Source organism: Astatotilapia calliptera, chromosome 14 (assembly GCF_964374335.1).
Source record: "Astatotilapia calliptera chromosome 14, fAstCal68.1, whole genome shotgun sequence".
NCBI classification, from domain to species: Eukaryota; Metazoa; Chordata; class Actinopteri; order Cichliformes; family Cichlidae; genus Astatotilapia; species Astatotilapia calliptera.
In genome coordinates, this window is record NC_137435.1 from 16264101 (window position 1) to 16279710 (window position 15610).

At 44.5% G+C, this 15610-nt stretch overlaps 2 protein-coding genes across 3 annotated transcripts in view; both read right to left on the reverse strand.

Moving 5' to 3' along the window:
- Positions 1-1924, reverse strand: part of ttc9b (tetratricopeptide repeat domain 9B) — a 39513-nt gene extending 37589 nt beyond the window's left edge. The window contains exon 1 of the mRNA XM_026191954.2: positions 1055-1924. Within this exon, the coding sequence (XP_026047739.1) occupies positions 1055-1517 (463 nt within the window). The 5' untranslated portion in view covers positions 1518-1924. The remainder of the gene's footprint in view (positions 1-1054) is intronic.
- Positions 1925-3817: 1893 nt separating this feature from the next.
- c14h19orf47 (chromosome 14 C19orf47 homolog) lies at positions 3818-14265 on the reverse strand. Of its 2 annotated transcripts, none has more exons than XM_026191952.2 (8): positions 14128-14265; positions 13063-13150; positions 12851-12965; positions 12561-12642; positions 7228-7353; positions 6953-7102; positions 5487-5560; positions 3818-5406 (listed from the first exon to the last, which is right to left on the reverse strand). In XM_026191952.2, exons 1-8 carry the CDS (start codon positions 14144-14146, stop codon positions 4879-4881), a joined length of 1182 nt encoding a protein of 393 aa, XP_026047737.1. In that variant the 5' UTR covers positions 14147-14265; the 3' UTR covers positions 3818-4878. The 2 variants fall into 2 exon arrangements, with proteins under 2 accessions (XP_026047737.1, XP_026047738.1); XM_026191953.2 differs by having other exon boundaries at positions 7028-7102; positions 14128-14261.
- Between the last annotated feature and the right edge of the window lie 1345 nt (positions 14266-15610).

The following is a 15610-nucleotide window of genomic DNA, read 5'->3' on the forward strand; positions in this document are numbered from 1 at the left end:
AAAACGTCAGTCTCAGTGGGGCTTTCTGATTAAATTATGGTAAATACACAACTAATATTTTAAGTAATTGTGCAAATGTGTGTCTTGTTTTTGTTTTTTTTGTTTTGGACAGTTATAATTACACTCTTACCACCTCTGTGTACTTGTTTTTTTCAGTACAATTAATTTGCCGAAACAATATAACAAAACAACGACAATAATTAAAATGATGTGTGAACTTCATTATTATTCATAATTTTTTCCATCGCTTTCAATTTTATTCTGAATTATTTTGATCACTAAAACCTTGAAGTGAAACTCTCACATTGTTGAAGCTCTGATGTCTACTTTTATTCATGATTGTGCATAATTGCACAACTAGAAACAATGATGTAACAGTCTGTGTCGAGATAAGGGGACTATAACAATGAGCAATGAGCTTCTTCTCAGTTGTTCTTTTCTGGTATATTATAAATGAAATTACTGAGGATTAACATTGAAAGCAGCTGTTATGTGAAGCTCTGTTAACCCTGTTGTAACTCCCTCCACACTTGGAGCCATTAAACTTGCAGCCTTACATCACCCCAACATGTGGTGAACTTGCCTCATACATAAATAATGGTAACATGTCCTAAAACATGAAGCCTGATTGTATTTATGGCCCAGATGTTTTTCTTTTTTCTTACAGGTACACATGTAAAAATAAACAACCCACGTGAAAGGCTGTTTGAGAGCATGTAACTGGCAGAGAGGTGAACTATTTTAGCCCACACGGTGAAATTTCTCTGGCTGGCAAATGACCTCACCGGAATAAATAAACGCACCAATGGTCAAACAGCGTGCAGCCACTTTTGTATGTGCAATTAAAAAACGTACAAACAAACACCATCCATGCTCCATTTCAGCACCAGTGTTGTTTCGCCCGCCTCTGCTGATCCCAGCACCTGGAGACACAACTGCACCCCGGAGCTTGTGTGAACCCGGTGAACCGGAACCAATAATGGTGTCAGCACTACTTGGAGAATAGTAGGGGTCTGGGTGTTTCTGAGTTTTAGTGTGTTTGTGGTCGTGTCACCTGTCAGGCTGTCGTAGCACTCGATCTCGGTGCTCTCCACGGCTCTCCTCTGCTCCTCGGTCAGCTTGGCCGCGGCTTGGCTGAGCAGGTTGACCTCGGAGCCCGTAGTGCCGTCCACGACATGAACCCCTTTGAGCTGCAGCAGCGCCCGGTGGTACTTGCCTATCGCTTCCCGGAACTTCTTCTCCTTGTAGCAGCGATGGCCCTCCGCCTTGAACTCGATGGCTTTCTGGATCTTCGAGTCCATCTCCATTTCAGCTGAGCCGGCTCGATACCCCCCTCCTCCGTCTCCTCCGGCGGCCGCTGCCAGGCTCCGACCGCCGGTCTCCGGGTAGCTTTTCAGGCTCTTTATCTGGTGCTGTTTGGCTTCCATGTCTCTCAGTGAAAGCGGCTGGAGCGGGCCATGGTGCTCGGACACGAAGGTGTGCTTTGTTGGGGAGGACCGGAGCAGCGTGCTGTGCATAAAGGATGCAGGACGGAGCGGCGAAGGAGGCAGGGCAGGCGGCGGCACCGGAGACACGACGAGCCGAGGGAAAAATGGGCTTTCAGGCGCGTCTGCCGTGTGCAGCACTTACAGAAAAAAACGAGAAATAACCCGGAGAACGTCAGCAGATACAGAAAAAAGACGCATTACATCACCAGAGCTGGCAGAAACATCCTGAATCTCTCCTAGCGTCGACCACAGACCATCCCTCGCTGCTGGAGCTCTCGCGGAAGGATGCTCGGGTGGATTTGTATGGTAGCAACCTCAGAGGCACGCGCAGCTTCAGCACCACAGATAGCGCACACACGACAGCCCCTACCGCGCAGCATTGTGGGAAAAAAAGAGAAGTCGTGAGGCGTTGCTGCAGTTCGGATTTTACATGGAGAAAAATGGAGAAGAAAGAAAAAAGAGAAAATGTGGAAATATTCAGACATAATCGATTATTTCTTAGTGTGATGTGGCACATTAAAATCAACCATAACAACTGCATGAACCGCAAAGTAGATGCTTTTATCAGTCAGTAATAAACAACAACTTATTTGCATGTTTATTTATTTTAAACACTATTCGGCAAAATATTTAAAAAGATAGCCTTATAAACTATCTACTCTTAGGCCCGAGGCTCGTTCTTCAAGGGTCAATTAATAATACGATTGGAAGTGATCAGTCCTCACAATAAAATCCAGCTTTTACTATAACTATTGTTCCTGTAATCGTTTCAGGACCAAGCGGAGCGCCTGATGACTTCAGCTGATAAGGTTTTCAAGGAGATGGAGACGAACGGCAGGAGGCTGAGGGAGAAAGAGGGAGAGAGCGACCTCAAGGGGACAAAGTGTCAATTACACTTAGTTTGATGTGACGTGTGGTTAACCTAGAAGTCAGCAGTCAGCCTCAGAGGCATGTCTGCAAGAGTAAGTAAAAAAAAAACCCCACACACCATCTTCTCCACAGAGCAGGAGTAAGCATCCACAGCACACCCTGTAGCGCTCCTCGAACTCCTGCTTATTGGAAAGAAGGGCAGCACCTGAGGCACGACAGCTCTCACGGTTGCCAAACAATCAAGTTTATTACAGTTAACTAAAGATAAAATGAGTGTTCTGTTTGTGTTGTAATAACTGACAAACAATTCACACTTCACTTTTATTAAACCAAGACGCTCACTTTTATGTAGTTTCACTTCACGAGGTACATCTATTCAATGACTCATTAGTACAAATATCTAATCAGTGAATCAGGTAGCAGCAACTCATAGCATTTAGGCATGTAGACATGGTCCAGATGACCTGCTGAAGTTCAAGCTGAGCATCAGAATGAGGAAAAAAGGTCTGACAACAACAACCACGCCACATTCAACTGACTTTGAACGTGGCGTTGTTGCTATCAGAAGTCAGAGGAAAATAGCCAGGCTACTTTTTAGACCAGGAAACATTTCCTAGTCTAAGGAGTTGTAATTTTTGCTGCGACATTCCGACGGTAGAGTGAGAATTTCGATCCTTCCTGCCAGGTATCGATGGTTCAGGCTGCTGCCGGTGTAATGGTGTGGGGGATATTTGTTTTGGCACATTTTGGTCCCCTTAGTACCAACTGAGCATAATTTAATGCTGCAACCTACTTGAGTATTCTAGCTGACCATGTCCATCCCTTTATAACCACAGTGCACCATCTTCTGATGGCTGCTTGTCACATACTGACGGCTCCAGTTAAAGGCAATTTTATTTCAAACATTTTTAACAAGACACGGTGTGCAGTATCCTCCCTGTATCAGTGTCTAAAACATTCATCTGTGTTTTTTCCACAGTGTCACAGCAGATCACACTTTCATTGGCTGCCTGTAAATCTTTACAAGTGGTTAGAAGTTATTTGATTGATAGTCTAAACTACCAGAACGAACAACAATGAAGTAAATAAAAATCAGGAGAGAAAATTGCTGCTAAAGATTTAAAATGAAGAAGTCTAATATTTATCTTGCTCTAATTTTAAATGTTATATGCTCAACTTCACCATTTTTAATATGTAAAATATGTATGTATGGATCAGTGGAAACATCATCGGTTTCCCAAACAGACCAGCAGCTGGCTAATCAGCTTATATTCAGTGAAGTTGAACCCTTTTCTTGCTGTATGTCCTTTTGAGGAGCGGATGCTTACTTTGATGAAAACACCTTCAATAACTGAGACCACATCCTCGGAAACGATGAGCGAAGTGAGATGAGGATGTATGAACTGGTGCTGCGGTAGATCCCCATGTACTAACGAGAAGTGAACGAACAAAACACGGTGTGTTTTCCAGATATTAATTCTTTAAACACAGGGAAAAAAATCCTAAGCATTTTAAAATATTTACAATGTAACGAAGATCTGGCATGAAGTCTGACAGACAAAAACTGTACATCAGGAGTAATGAGCAACACTGGTTTGAGTGGACTACATCGAGCTGGGCCCGATGGCATCGCTGAATTCCTTTTGTAAGGATACGTCATGATACAAGAACGTCCACATAGAAAAATATGTGTGTGTGAAGTCTAACAAATCTATACATTGCATAAAAACAACAGAAATATTCTAGTGAGTCGGCTTTCAAGTAGGTGGTTATAGAAAACGTTCAGTACTACGATAGAAAAGGTGCCTTTAGTTCGAAGGTGTCAACTTCTACTCCCCAAAGCACAGAAGAGGAGGAGGAGGTGCATTGCTTTCCAAAGATTCAAGTGTTCATCGAGGTTGTTCTGTTTAATAGTTTGAATTTTTTCCTTTCCCCTCTCACAAGTTCGGGGTCTGAGTTCAGAAGCTTGTTATCGACACTTTTCATACTTTGAAAAGGAGGTAATTCTTAGGTGAAGGTTAGAAGATTAACTTTAACTTATCATCTCCTTACTAGTCTGACTGCTGTCCTGTGTATTCAACTTAAAAATAAAAAAACAAAACAAAAATCTGTACATTTTACATGTTCAGGCAAATATCAATAAAACACTTACATAATTATTCTTGGAGAAACAACATTATCTACAGCCTCACTATTCATTCAGGGGCATTCAGGGAGTGTAGACAGCAGCAGCATCCTCGTATGGGGTGTGGTGGGGGTAGCGTATGTCAAGCTCATGCTTTAAGCTAACAAATGCAGACCATAAATCCTTAAATAATAGGTTTGGACACTAAACGGTAAACATTTTTCCAATGGCAGCAAGAATAATGAGTTTAATGTAAATGATAATCTTTGTCATTTATCCAAACACAAAAACAAAACAAAAAATATTGCAGCAAGATAAATCCTAAAGGTTGGCAATACAAACTTTAAAAAGAGTGTAAAGAAATAGTATTTTTTGGGTGGTGGTGGGGTGAGTGCGTTAGGTTCTCTTAATGCCCAGTCTCTTGAAAACACTGATAGCTTTAACGTCCATCTGGGCCCCCGCGGACTCTCCTCCCATTCCAGCTCCTCCGGTGCTGCTGCTCACCTTGGAGCTTGCTACAGTCGTCCTCTCCTGGGCTCGGGATCTGGTGCTGGTCACTCTGTTGTCCTGTGTGTCAGCGGGTGTCTGCGACACACTGGTGTTTGAGTGTGTTGCGGGGGGCTTGCCCAGTCTCTGAAGAACACTAATCTTAGCAGGGGGGAGACCATTCGGGGAAGGTGAGGAGGAGGTGGGTGTATCAGAGGGAGGTAGTTTGAATTTGCCGCCGAGGCGCCGCAGGGTGATGGGGGGCGCTTTTATCGCAGACTCTTTCTTCTGGAGAGAAGGAGGTTTCTTGAGGACGCCAGCATACTGGAGGACAGAGCCTTCTCCATCGCTGTCGTCCTCGTTTTCACCTGCGTTTCCAGCTCTCTGCTCGTCTGCAGCTTCTTCCCCTCTGTCGAGGCGGCTGAACACGCCGGTCGGCTGCAAAAATATGAGCGCTATGAGCTCAGAACTCATCTTTAAGATGCAGAACGCTGTTAATGTACATCGACAGGTCTCACCTTGTTACCGCCTGTTGTCGTATCCGCCTTCGATTCAGCTCCGAGTCTCGCAAACACAGACGTGCGTTTCAAACCTTCATGAAGAGAAGAGCAAATAAGCAAAATAAATATTTTTTTCCAACAAAACTAATCAGCAAAAAAGTAAAGAAGCTCTGCAACATACAGATTACAGTGGAAGAGAGAAGGTGAAGAAATATTTGTCAGTACCACCGCTCTGTAGTTGTTCTTTAAAGTCTGTTAGTTTACCTTTGCTCAGTTTCTGTTATTCTGCCATGAATTTGTATTGAGCGTTGTTATAGTCGGTGTATGACTTATTCGATTGTGCAAAATGTAGCCTATGTGCTTCTGAATGTTTACACAAAATATTAAAAATTACATGTTGGAAATTTTGACAGTATTCTCCATACATGTAATATGTTGAGAATTTTTGCTTTTATTTTGAAAACTCTAACTAAAGTCACACTGATTAGACTGAAACAAACATTTGATTTGTTTTTTTCTTGCCTACAACAATGTAAATGTAAATTTTAACAGTATCTGTATCTGCCTAGAAAAATATTTTGATCAACTCCTGTTGTTTTAAGTCAGCTAAAAAAAAACCTCTTTTACTTTAATTGCTAACATGACAAACCAGTTAAAGCTGGGATAGGCAGTAGACACTGGCAAACATCCCAAGTTAACTTAAGTGGTGTGAAAGGAAACAATAGACTTCTTCTGTTTTCAGACTCTGAAGCCTTTCTTTGAAAGGGCGTTCCTGTTGGCTGTGTGGCCATATCGCTTCAGGTGGTGGAAAGCTTGATTCAGTGGTGGTAAATCCCACAGGAAGCATTTGCAACAACCGTAAACGCCGCAAAGTAACTGAACCAGACAAAAAAGCTGCCTCAAAAAAGGCATTGAAACGTGTGCCAACACTGACCTGGTCTTGTCACAGAAAGGAGTTACACCCAATTGCTAATAATTACTCTATCTGGAGTACACCATTCTTCTAAGCTGCAAACTTGATTTTCCGGTGAGTTCAATGGGCTGCGGTGGTTTGTTAGATTGTGTCGGTACATTTATCATGAAAGCATGATTTTCACTGCAGCTTTTACAGGTATAAAAGTGACATTTCCTTCATAAATTTAGAGAAAATGTCTTGAAGCTGAATGACTGATCTGTAACACAATCCAAATGCAAGCTCATGCCAGGGAGGAAAAATCAGAAGAGCAAAAAGAAGTAAAATTTGGTTAATGTGAGACAAACGGGGGAAAAAAAAGAAGTGTGAGGGGGAATTTTATTGGCAGAATGAGCAGGATTAGTAAAAACAAGGGCAGACGGTGAGGGTCAAACAGACTCTGATCATCAGCACCTGATCAATAGTTGTAATTTTTAGGAGGGAGACTCATTAGAGCTTCAGGTTTGATTAGTTGTTGTGAGTAACGCGTTAGTTAGGCGAGCTGTTGGTGAGGCCACCTCATCAGGCCTACCTTTCTTGGCCTGCTGGGCCAGGATTCGGCGTGTGCGAGGAGTGGTGCCCTTGGGCATGTTGATGATGTACTTGCCTTCCATCTCAGCTGTTACGCGGCGACGCTTCACTACAGGCAGACCGTTCCCCTCGTCAGCTGGTTGGCGTATAACTGACAACAAATTGTGGAGCACATAAGGAACAAACATGAGTAAAAAGAGGGCTTTCCTGGCTTCAGGGAAACAGGAAACAGGGGACGGATGGGGTGAAACACAAACATACGTTTATTTAATCTACCTGCTTTGTTACTCTTGTTTGCTTGCGTGTTGGACACTGTGACGGAGAGGCGGTTGTCAGGCCGGCGGGCTGGTGTGGCTGGTGGAGAGTCATGGCTCAAAGCATTGGCTATCATGCGTGTCGCAGCTGAGGAACAAAATAAAAGATTGTTACAATCTTACTTCTTAAGTCTATACGCTTTATTTTGTACCAAAGAGGTGAAAGACGGATGGGATTCACACTTTCACAAAACAAGAGTAACCAGAAAAATGTTCAGAGGGAGATGAATACTAATTTAAGAAAATCTTAATAAATGAGGCACCGCGTATGGATGCCCTGGTGCTTCAGTGCGTTACTTCAGTGCGTTACTTCTGTTTTGTTTTTGTGCATAACTTCTGTGTCTGGGCACTCCTCTGGATATTCTTACACCAGAGAAGAGCTTCTTAACTACAGGACTACAACACCTGTGGATTTACTTCCAATATTTGTCGCATCTGCGGCAGATTTACTGCAGACTCTGATCAGGAAAGTGAGACGCTGAAAGAGAGGAAAGCGAGCCGGCGCACTCGTGCGTCTGAGGAGACGTGGACTGCGAACTGCTCTTCCTGGGATCTTCCTTTCCAATGTACGCTCACTCAGCAATAAGATAGACGAGCTGGCCCTGATGAGAAGCATGAACAGAGACTTTGCCTCCTCCTGTGTCTTATGTTTTACGGAGTCGTGGCTCTGCGAGGACATCCCGGACTGCGCGCTCAAGCTGGAGGGCTTTCATCTGCTGCGCGCGGACCGGCAGGCCTCTCTCTCTGGTAAGACCAAAGGTGGAGGTGTCTGCTTCTACATTAATAGTGGCTGGTGCACAGATGTAACAGTGATTGCTCAGCACTGCTCTTCCTCTCTGGAATACCTTTTTATTCACTGCAAACCGTTTTATTCTCCGCGGGAGTTTGCTTCATTCATCTTGGCCGCTGTTTACATCCCGCCAGATGCAGATGTGCAGGCAGCTCAGTGCGCACTCGCGGAGCAGATACTGCACATGGAGCGGACATTCCCGGACTCTCTCATCATTGCTCTTGGGGACTTTAACAAAGCCAATCTGAGCCATGAGCTTCCCAAATACAAGCAGTATATTAAATGCCCGACCAGAGAGGAGAGGACATTAGACCACTGTTACAGCACGATCAGCGGGGCCTATCGTGCGGTGCCCCGCGCTTCACTCAGACTTTCTGACCACGTCATGATCCACCTAATCCCCGCGTACAGACAGAGGCTGAAGCTCTCCAAACCTGTCGTGAGGACTAAAAAACTGTGGAGCAACGAGGCTGTGGAGGAGCTTCGCACGTGTTTGGAGTCTACAGACTGGGACACAATGAAGGCTGCTTCTAACAGCTTGGACGAGTTTACGGACACTGTCACCTCCTATATCCACTTCTGTGAGGACAGCATTGTGCCATCACGCACCAGGGTGAGTTATAACAATGACAAACCCTGGTTTACTCCTAAACTCAAAAAGCTGTGGCTGGAAAAGAGAAAGGCGTTCAGAAGCGGAGACAAGGACTGCTACAGAGAGGCCAAGTACAGGTTCACTAAAGAAGTGGACGTTGCTAAACATCAGCACTCTGAGAAGATGCAGCAGCAGATCTCAGAGAATGACTCGGCCTCTGTGTGGAAAGGTTTTAGGAATATCACCAACTACAAGCCTAAAACCCCCCACTCCACTGATGACTTGCTCTTGGCCAACACCCTCAACGACTTTTACTGTCGTTTTGACGAGCCATCAGGCAGCCTTCACACCTCCAACGGCCCCAACAATAGAGACACTTTGGACACTCATTCCCCCACCTCTCCCCCCTCCATAGAGCCATCACCACCTTCTAACACTTCACCTACAACACCCCCCTCCTCACTCCACACAAAAGAGGATTTCACACCACCTCCTCCCACCACAACTCTTCATATTCATGAAGCAGATGTGAGGAAGCAGTTTAAGAGTGAATGCTCGGAAAGCTCCCGGCCCAGACGGTGTGTCTCCTGCCACCCTCAGACACTGTGCAAACGAGCTGGCCCCAGTGTTTTCTGGCATCTTCAACTCCTCACTGCAGGCATGTCATGTGCCTGCCTGCTTCAAGTCCTCTACCATAATCCCTGTCCCCAAGAAACCTAGGATCACTGGACTAAATGACTACAGACCCGTGGCTCTGACATCTGTGGTCATGAAGTCTTTTGAGCGCCTGGTTCTCTCCTATCTCAAGACCCTCACGGCCCCCCTCCTGGACCCCCTGCAGTTTGCATACAGAGCCAACAGGTCTGTAGACGACGCCATCAACATGGCCCTACACTTCATCCTGCAGCATCTGGACTCCCCAGGAACCTACGCCAGGATCCTGTTTGTGGACTTCAGCTCTGCCTTCAACACCATCCTTCCAGACCATCTCCGAGGCAAGCTTTCCCAGATGAATGTGCCTGATCCCATCTGCCGGTGGATCACTGACTTCCTGACGGACAGGAAGCAGCACGTGAGGCTGGGAAAGAATGTCTCGGACTCCCGGACCATCAGCACCGGCTCCCCTCAGGGCTGTGTTCTTTCTACTCTGCTCTTCTCCCTGTATACTAACTGCTGCACCTCCACCCACCAGTCTGTCAAGCTAATCAAGTTTGCAGATGACACCACCGTTATTGGACTCATCTCGGACGGGGATGAGTCTGCCTACAGGAGGGAGGTTGAACGTCTGGTGTCCTGGTGCAGCCACAACAACCTGGTGCTGAATGCCCAGAAGACAGTGGAGATTATTGTGGACTTCAGGAAGCACACAGCTCCACTCCCCCCCATCATCCTGACTGACACCCCCATCACCTCTGTGGACTCATTCCGCTTCCTGGGTACCACCATCACCCAGGACCTGAAGTGGGAGCCCACCATCACCTCCGTCATCAAGAAAGCCCAGCAGAGGATGTACTTCCTGAGGCAGCTGAAGAAATTCAACCTGCCAACACGGACGATGATGCAATTCTACACTGCAATCATCGAGTCCATCCTCACCTCCTCCATCACCGTGTGGTACGCTGGAGCCACTATCAGGGACAAACAGAGACTGCAGCGTGTTGTGCGCTCTGCTGAGAAGGTGATTGGCTGCAGACTCCCATCTCTGCAGGACCTGTACACCTCCAGGACACTGGGGCGTGCAGCTCGGATCACAGCTGACCCTTCTCACCCTGGACACAGTCTGTTTGACCTGCTCCCCTCAGGCAGGAGGCTCCGGTCCATTCGCACCAGAACCTCTCGCCATAAGAACAGTTTCTTCCCCTCTGCTGTTGGACTCATGAACAATAACCGTATAACTGTTCCCACCACTAACACATGACCCTACGCTGTGTTCACAGCATCATTCCATGTTTGGCACTGAACACCACCTGCACTCATGTATATACCTATCTACTTACCTATAAGAATAATTCTTATTCTTATTTTTTTATTTATTTATTTATTTTTCATGTCTGTTTAAGCGTAATTTATGACAGTATGTTTGCACTGAAGCACCGCAGCAATTTCCTAATGTTGTAAACCTGCTCAACATTTGGCAATAAAACCCTTTCTGATTCTGGAAGAATTAAGGAAAAGAAAAGACTTTTGGCCCTGGACCGAAAGCTAAAGTTAAAGCAACCCTAAGATAAGGTTATTTTGGGGACTTTTGGGGCCAGTAAAAGTCTGCTCTCCTCTCTTGGTGAATCCAAAAATAACATGTTGAACACTACAAAGCCATTTTTGGCTGTTCCCTTTTTCACAAGGGGTCGCCGCAGCAGGCAGCTCCACATGTTTGATTTGGCAGTGTTTTTAAACTGGTTGCCATTCTGAAGCAACCCCAAAGGAATGTGCGTCTCCTCCTGAGGTCGAACTCCGGATCTTTCACTCGTTAGGTCATCTTTTCCTTAACGTAAACAGCTTCAACCGCCTGATTACATTTGCTTCTTCAGTTCTGAATCATGGCAGGTGAAATGATTACGCACATAGATGTGTGCGTAATTCCCGCTGACATACCACATTACAGTGGAATAGATGATTCATAATGCCTCTGGCCTGGCTCATTAATGGGTCAAACAGCTGGGTCACTGTCTGACCTCCGTAGTGACTTGAGTGATTTCGATACAACCAGAACTTACTGCTGGAAAATTTTGCTCACCGCTGAACAAATGTCGGCCATTTAACTCCAGTTAGAACAAAAACTCAAAGAAAATCTGAACACTTCTAATAAAGTCTATGAAGGTTCTCAGTCATCCAGGTCATCGTAGTCAAAGGAGCTTGCAAAGAAAAGCGTCTGGACTTCTTTAAGTTACTTGAAGATGTTTCACCTCTCATCCGAGAAGCTTCTTCAGTTCTAAGGTCAAATGGTGGAGAGTCCCAGATATAAACCTAGTGGGAGTTTCCCCCCACAGAGGGACAAAAGGACCCCCTGATGATCCTCTAATCGCCTGAGCCAAGGTGTGAAACTGGTTGTGGGTCCCAATCAGCCAGATTTTCGGGTGAGCTCATTGTGAAACCTGGCCCCACCTTATCATGCGAATTCCTGAGGTCAGATGGCCCAGGATGTGAGTGGGCGTTAAGGCGTCTGGGAAGGGATCTCAAAACTGGATTATAGATGGCAGAGAGTTGGTGTCGTAAACCACCGCCTCTGTTCAAAGATGGTCGCTCACAGTGGACATAGATGGCTTCTTTCACTCCTCTTTCAAACCATCTGTCCTCTCTGTCCAAAATGTGAACATTGGCATCCTCGAAAGAGTGACCCTTGTCCTTAAGATGCAGATGGACTGCTGAGTCTTGTCCTGTGGAGGTGGCTCTTCTGTGTTGTGCCATGCGCTTGTGAAGTGGCTGTTTGGTCTCTCCAATGTAGAGGTCTGGGCATTCCTCGCTGCACTGTACAGCATACACCACATTGTTAAGTCTGTGTTTTGGCGTTTTGTCTTTCGGGTGAACCAGTTTTTGTCTGAGCGTGTTGCTGGGTCTGAAATGCACTGGGATGTCATGCTTGGAGAAAACTCTCCTGAGTTTCTCTGATACACCGGCTACATAGGGGATGACAATGTTGTTGTGTCTGTCCTTCTTATCCTCCCTCGCTGGTGTCTGGTCTTCTTTTCTGTGCCTCTTTGCTGACTTTATGAACGCCCAATTAGGATAGCCGCATGTTTTGAGTGCTTCCATTATCCTTTCCCACCATTTGACCTTAGAACTGAAGAAGCTTCTCGGATGAGAGGTGAAACATCTTCAAGCAACTTAAAGAAGTCCAGACGCTTTTCTTTGAAGCTCTTTTGACTTCTAATAAAGGCTCATACTTTACAAAATAAATTAACATGTCATTACTTACGGGTGTTGGCAGTTCTTCTGAGCTCAGCTTGAACACTGGTCTGTCCTGATGAGATGGCCTCAGTTGCCATTTTGCACATGTCCTTAGAAAACAGAGCAGGAAAACAAAGTGTTGAGTGAAATCTGCACCTAATGTTGTAATTTTAAAATAAACCCTAGTGCTAGCATATAGGCGTGGCTATTTTAAATCAGTACACGATTATATTGTCTGTAGACTTCTGGACAAACACAATTGTTAACAGTGAATAATTTTCAGCTTTTCATAACATTAAAAGATCAAGTCTGGCTCACCTGCCTGTAGACCTGCTTGGCATGTTTAAGAATGGCAATGATGTCCCCAATTACAGTAATGCCGAGGTCCATCATGATGTCTTTACTGAGGTCCATTAACATGTTCTTCTGAATTCTGCCGAGGATTAAACAATCAGGACAAACAATGAGAGCATTAATAAAGTGCACATGATCACAGCATGAATGTGTTCACGAGGCCAAAATGTCTTTACCTGTTGTCTACGAAGGAAACAGCATATGTGACAGCCAGACCAGCTGGGATCCCTGCATCCTTAAAAAACTGAATCCACTCTGAGGTGGCTTAAAAGAAAAATGGAAAGGTTGAAACATTAACCACCAAACAACTTAAGCAGAATCAAACACGGGTCTTTATAAATAAACAATGCCACAACTACAGTTGCAAGTAATGAGTTCTTTACTTGTTGATTTTTTAAAGTCTACAGTGTCACTGCTCCAGTTTTCTTTTGTTAAGAACAGAAAAATTGGGAACCAAAAGACAACAGCAATAACCAAAACTCCTGGCCAAGTTGCCCACGAATTCCACAGGCTGTGATCACACTAAGTGTAATGTGGGACTGTTCAAAGTAATACTATAGTGTAACAAGACGCCAGCGGGGGACATAAACCATCAGAGACAGCAGCATACTGATGTCTAATACATGCTGACCGTGACCAGCTGGAGGTTATTTATAACCCCACATTTGAACCGTCCTGTGGCTGCAGGAGCAGATAAACTGTGAAGGAAGCACAACAGCTGCCACAACAATGGCTATACCCGACGTGAAACTCGGCCACGCGGAGACACGGACGGCGAATAAACTGGCATAGCACTTAGAAGCAAATCAGAGATAGACTATTTAAAAATCATTTAGTTTTAACAGATTGAGGACAAAGCGGAGTGGTAGATGACCCGGAGCTGGTAGGCTAACGTTAGCATTAGCGGCGAGACAAGTTGGACGATTCAGAGGTTAAACTGGCCACTAATCTAGGACACAGTTCCCCCTTACGATTGTTTTCCCACTAAAGATTAAATCACACATTTCAGAGAGCGACACAAAACTCAGTAACACGGTTGTTTGTCCTAGCACTCTGTGTTAGCATTGTGTGAGCGGCTCCAGTAGCCGCGAATAAAAGCTGTTCCGCGGGGATCGCTGTGAACCCAAACGCTCGTAAACATTAAAGACGAGGTGCCAGTGTTAATATCTGACGAAGTACTGCTGAAATAATTTAAATCAACCATTTGTTAACACCGGCTAGCCGGGCCTTTGTGCTCTCACCTGTTGTCACGGACGCCATGTTCACGACTGTGTGGTGACGTCAACCGCATGCAGAAAGGTCCCCAACTTCCGGCGGATCCGGAAACATTTCGGTCGGAAAGTTTTCAGTCTGGGACGCTAGAGAGCGACGAAGACCGGAAAATCACACAAATCACTGGTGATGTTTGCTTTAATTATTTATAGGAAAATCAAAAATGCATGAATTAAGAAAAATAATCAAACCTAGAGTTTTACTTGAGCATGCTACATGACATTGCTGTTTTTATGTTGCATTGCTGTGAAAAAGTATGTGCCCCCTTCCTGAGTTATTTTTTATTTGTATATTTTCTGACTTACATATTTTAGATCATCAAACAAATTCTAACATTAGCCAAAGACGTAAATGGTTGTCTTTCTCTCTGTTAGCCTGTGTCATTCCCCATAAACCACATTTCTGGAAAGCTGAGTCAGCCACACCCAGCCAGGATTTCTTCCAGACTGGTTGAATCAAGAAATCACTTAAAAGAATCTTTTTCACTGTCTGACAAAGTGAAGAAGGATAAATGATCTCAGAAAGCAACACGTCATGCCACACTCAAAAAAGCCTCAAGAACGTCTTTGACATCTATCTGTCTGGAAAAAGTTACCAAGTGGTGAAACTTCACAGAACTGCCCAGCCTACTAAAACCACTGCATGAGTGCATCAACACATCCAGGTGATCACAAAAGACCCAGAATAACATCTAAAGTACTGCAGGCATCACTTGAATCAGTTAATGTCAGAGTTCATGATTCAACAATGAGAAAGAGACTGGGTAATAAAAGGGCATCCATGGGAGAGTTATAGGGAGAAAACCACTGCTGAATAAGGCTCATTGCGTCTTTGACAAAAAATATCTGGATGATCTCCAAGACTTTTGGCAAAATATTTTGTAGCGTGATGAGACAAAGGGAGAATTACTTGGAAGGTTTGAGTCCCATTACATATAGATATACATACTTAGGTTATTTAGCAAAACACCAGCAAATCCACCTCTGAATGGCTCAAAAATAATGAAATGAAGGTTTTGGAATAGCCTTGTCAAAGTCTGGGCTTAAATCCTATTGAGAAGCTTTTGCATGACCTTGAACAAGGCTGTGTATGCTTGAAAACCCTCAATTTTGGCTGATTTAAAACACTTCTCCAAAGAAGGGTGAGACAAAACTCCTCCACAGTGATGTGAATGATTCATTGCAGTTATCACAAATGCTCCATTGCAGTTCTTGCTGTCGAGGGGTGGCACAACACAATAAAGGTTTAGGGTGTAGTTATTTTTTCACACAGGTTCAGGTAGGTTTGAATAGTTTTTCCATTGATGAATTTAATAATTTAGTCATAAATAATGTAAACTGCATTTTGTATTTAACTGGGTTACTTTTTTTTCTTTTTTTGAATGATGTGAAAAAAAACCACACATCATTGTTTGAACTGCTCCAGGCCACTGCTGATTGTTCATATGCAATA

What these genes read in the sequence shown, in the direction of transcription:
- c14h19orf47 (XM_026191952.2), bottom strand. An exon ending in GGCCCAGCAGGCCAAGAAAG is followed by an intron (nt 5,561 to 6,952) that starts GTAGGCCTGATG and finishes CTCTTCATGAAG; the next exon opens with GTTTGAAACGCACGTCTGTG. An exon ending in CGACAACAGGCGGTAACAAG is followed by an intron (nt 5,407 to 5,486) that starts GTGAGACCTGTC and finishes ATATTTTTGCAG; the next exon opens with CCGACCGGCGTGTTCAGCCG.